Source organism: Austrofundulus limnaeus, unplaced genomic scaffold (genome assembly GCF_001266775.1).
Source record: "Austrofundulus limnaeus strain Quisiro unplaced genomic scaffold, Austrofundulus_limnaeus-1.0 Scaffold84, whole genome shotgun sequence".
In the NCBI taxonomy this organism is placed as follows: domain Eukaryota; kingdom Metazoa; phylum Chordata; class Actinopteri; order Cyprinodontiformes; family Rivulidae; genus Austrofundulus; species Austrofundulus limnaeus.
The window spans coordinates 977,379-981,321 of NW_013952486.1; the positions used below are offsets into that span (position 1 = coordinate 977,379).

Sequence of the window (3,943 nt, forward strand, 5' to 3'; positions counted from 1 at the left end):
TCTAATTATTATCTAGTCTTTAGTACTTTTTCTTTTTTTGAATTATTGAAGTGGCCACCAGGCTTCTTTGGATGATCTAACCCAGAGATTCTAAACTTCGGCCACAACCAATAATCGCCACCTCGAAAGCCTCAGAAGAAAAATATGTTTTTCAACTGAATACGGTGAAGGCCCCAAAAGAAACTGACTGGAAATTTAAAGGATAAATTGGAAACTTCACATTTAAGTAGTTAAACTTACTCTATTCTATGCTGCTGTCTGATGTATTACACATTTGTCCTAAAATCAATTTTTTTAATTATCTAAAATCAATTTTTTAACTTCTCCCTCCTCAGTTTATCCTTTGTGTGCTCAAAGTTCTGTTCAGATCCAAACATTTGTCTGAGCGTGGCGGAGTGACTCGTTAAGACTTACTGAGCACAGGTCATGAGCAGAACGGCACAGCAGCTGATGACGGACAGCACGACGGCGATGACCACTAACACCGTCTGCACCAGCTCGGTGTTGTCGCTCAGATCAGACGTGGACCCCAGAATCTGGATCCCACAGCGCTCTCCGTCGTAACCCCTCATGCATCTGCAGCAAAGACAAGGAAACTGTGATCCCATGCAGGCATACTGAAACATCCCGTTCTAACAGAGGAGGACGGAGCTGTACTCACACACACACTGGCTCCTGCAGGCCCTCCATGTACTTGCAGTGTCCGTGAATGCAGTAGCCCAGGTGGGTGGAGGTGCACGGATCCTGGGTGGTGCTGAACGTGGAGTTGGACCTTCTGGTGATGACCGTGTGCTCGAGGTTCAGGGGAGTTGTGAATCTGTCCTTCGGTCTGTGCTTGCCTTTGCCTTTGCCTTTCCTCTTCCTCTTCTCATCTTTGTTGGAGTGCAGGCCTGGAACAGGAAAGTTGCAGTCAGTCGTGTTGTTAGTAAAATATTTCATGAAGCTCTTTACAGATCTTAATCTCTTCAACAAGCAATTATTGAAAAAAAAAACATCTACAGCTGATTACAGTTAAGATGACTTCCACAGCTTATGGACACTAATCAACACAAAAATGYCTTTATTTCAGGGGCGGAGCTAGAGGGGTGTCTGAGGCAGCACCTGATGGGCCACCCCAGGTTCCACCCCCAAATAATAAACAAATGGTTGGGGATCTTGGATTTTGTATTTACATTTAAATTTTGCTCTAATATTACTGTACTATATGAATGTTTTAGCTGTGTATGTTTAAAAATGACTGAATTAAAGCCTTTTGTAAAATTAACATTAGTGGTTAGCTTAATTTGGGATTAGCATCTTCATGTGATCCTTCTTAGCTACTCCACAACAAATTAAATCTCAATAAATCTTAAAATGCTTGAATTATGGCTTAGTCTTGACTTTTTGATTAGTATTTATAGTTTCACTACACTAATCTTCAGCTTTGYATGTCTAAAAATGGCTGAATAATAAATTGTGACCGACATTTAGCATGTTCGTTTGAGATCATTCTTAATCACACAAAATTTCAGCTCAGTACTTCTTGAAATGAACAGATCAATTAAAGCATTTGGAGTTAGCTCTTGAATTTTCAAATCCAGAGTGCTTTTCTTTATTTGTATGTTCCCGGCTAAAAAAAACCCTTGGCCACCTCTGTGCCACTGCTTGCAAAAAGCCTAAATCTGCCCCTGCTTTATTTCTGCGGATTTTATAAATACTGAGCTAAAATTTAGAGAAGACAGTGTTCAATCACTCTACATTATTTTAAGGTTTGACCAAAACTGCTTCAGTTTTGAACATAAGATGATCTTTAAAAAAAAACTCTGGGGTTGAAAGAAAGTTTAGTCTTTTTTAAAGAAGATATCAGTGAATGATTCTGAAGTGGATTTATTTTTACGTCATTTGTTGTTTTCGTACCATGGAGGATGAAATGTTCCCGCTCTCCTCCTGAAAGCTCCCTGTTCACTTCCAGCTCATCGTCGTCGATGAGCGAACTCACGAGGCCCTCCCCGGAGGCTGGACCACCCGTCACTCTGGCTAGATCAGATGAGTAGGTGTCCTCAGATCCGTGAGCATCCAAAGCACTGCAGACAACTGCAGGAAAAAAAAAACGGAAAACAACAATTAGACACGAAGATAAGATCACATGAAAACAAAATGAAAATATAAAACAGGAGAGAGGAATCAAACATTTGTTTTCATGCCTGTACCTGCGTGTTTGTCTGTTCGTAAAATATTCTTTTGAACTGATTTTAACAAAATCCTAAAAGAGTAATCAACAACTGGTTAACTTTTGAAGCCAACCCAACAACAAAACAGTCAAATTAACCATAGAAAAATCAAAACATGTCTCTAACTCAGCCAGCGTTCCAGAACAGGGAGGTAAACTTCGACGTGGTAGTAGCTGATAGTGATACTCAACACATATTGTAACAACAGATCATTTAAGAGCTTTATTTAAAACGTTGGTATGAAATAAGGTGAGCAATAATGGATGTAYCCCTTCACAGAATCCTTATAAATCAGATTAAACGAATGCGTGGAAAAAAACTGACCTCGGAGTAAGAATAAAATAAGATTTTGGCAAAAGTAAAAACACTTTCATATAATAAATAATACAATAATACTAAACATCTCACTCATGGTGCAGATCCACAGTCACCTGTGCAGATTTAATGAGGATGCAGCAGCTTTAATTATAGCCAGAAATTCCGTTTTTTAAGGCAAAAATGCTTTGAATGTTATTTTAAGTGTGTAAGTTCATCTAAGGGTGGTGCAATATTTGTTTATTTAAGCTGATCAATTATTATTACAGTTTGCTGAATTAAAAGATGACACTCCAAGGGGTTCTACTTTATGGAATGCACTTTATTTTTTATATTTTTTTATTTATATTTATGTATATTTACTTCTTTAATAGTTGAAGAATAATGACGAGTAAGACATGATGGGAATAAGGACACGAGCTAATATTTCTGCCCCCTTGAGCGTATAAATATTGTACGTTTGTAATGTTTCTGTTACCCTCTGCTGTTAAATTCAACAAAACTTTAAAAGAAATATTTAATGACCAAAGAATTTGTTTTTAAATCTGTGTTGTAYATCAGTCATGTCTGATATTGGCTGTGGCCACATAAAACTTCTATCAGTCGCCTGTTAGAAATAAATGTCCATGGAACTGTTTCAGTGGGTTTTAAGAGAATTAAGATTTAATTGTACATTTTCAGAAGCAAAACGTACTTTTCCTCCTTTCGGTCACTTAGATATAGAGAAATGAACACTTTGGAGCGCATGAGATTATTGTCAATTCAGTTCAAACAGATCGTCCTAAAATAGTCCTCAGAAATGCCGTCGCAGTCGCCTCAGACTATTTATGTCACCTTCAGAAACATCAGAGAGCAGCTTTGAACCTGTACAAACAGTCTTCTGTTTCTCACTAATTTCATTCAAGAAGCAAAAAATCTGAAACTTAACGTTTGGCAGCTTCTGCTGGTGTTCTCACAACCAGAGCTCCTTCTGGCAGAAACAAATTCCTCTAAAACACCTGAAAAGTCTTCATTTCCCGCCTGACGTGTCATCACTCGCACCTTCCTGTGCCTCCACACATCTCAGTTCCACCTCAGCGATTTAAAAAACATGAGAATTAAAGTGCGTGTTCAGACTCACCGATGCACAGCAGACAAATGGTGACGAGTGGGTTCATATCCCAGGAGGAGAGAGTTTAGTGTTCGACAGTCCTGCAACTGATCTGTATCGGAATGTGAGTGTTGGAATATGTGTGTGTGTTTGTGTGTGTGAGTGTGTGTGTGTGTGCCTGCTGATAGAGTTTGTGATTCTGCTCTCCACCTGGTGCCGCTTTTATAGACCAGCCCCTGGCTCTGAACTGCAAGGAGAAAGAGGGTGTGTGTGTGTGTGTGTGTGTGTGTGTGTGTGTGTGTGTGTGTGTGTGTGTGTGTGTGTGTGT

The 3,943-nt window shown here is 39.2% G+C and overlaps 1 protein-coding gene across 1 annotated transcript in view; it reads right to left on the reverse strand.

The window, feature by feature from the left end:
* areg (amphiregulin) overlaps positions 1-3,793 on the reverse strand; it is an 8,457-nt gene extending 4,664 nt beyond the window's left edge. Inside the window, exons 1-4 of the mRNA XM_014011739.1 lie at positions 3,646-3,793; positions 1,897-2,073; positions 662-890; positions 415-576 (exon numbers count right to left, since the gene is read on the reverse strand). Of these exons, the coding sequence (XP_013867193.1) occupies positions 415-576; positions 662-890; positions 1,897-2,073; positions 3,646-3,682 (605 nt within the window). The 5' untranslated portion in view covers positions 3,683-3,793. The remainder of the gene's footprint in view (positions 1-414; positions 577-661; positions 891-1,896; positions 2,074-3,645) is intronic.
* Positions 3,794-3,943: the final 150 nt, after the last annotated feature.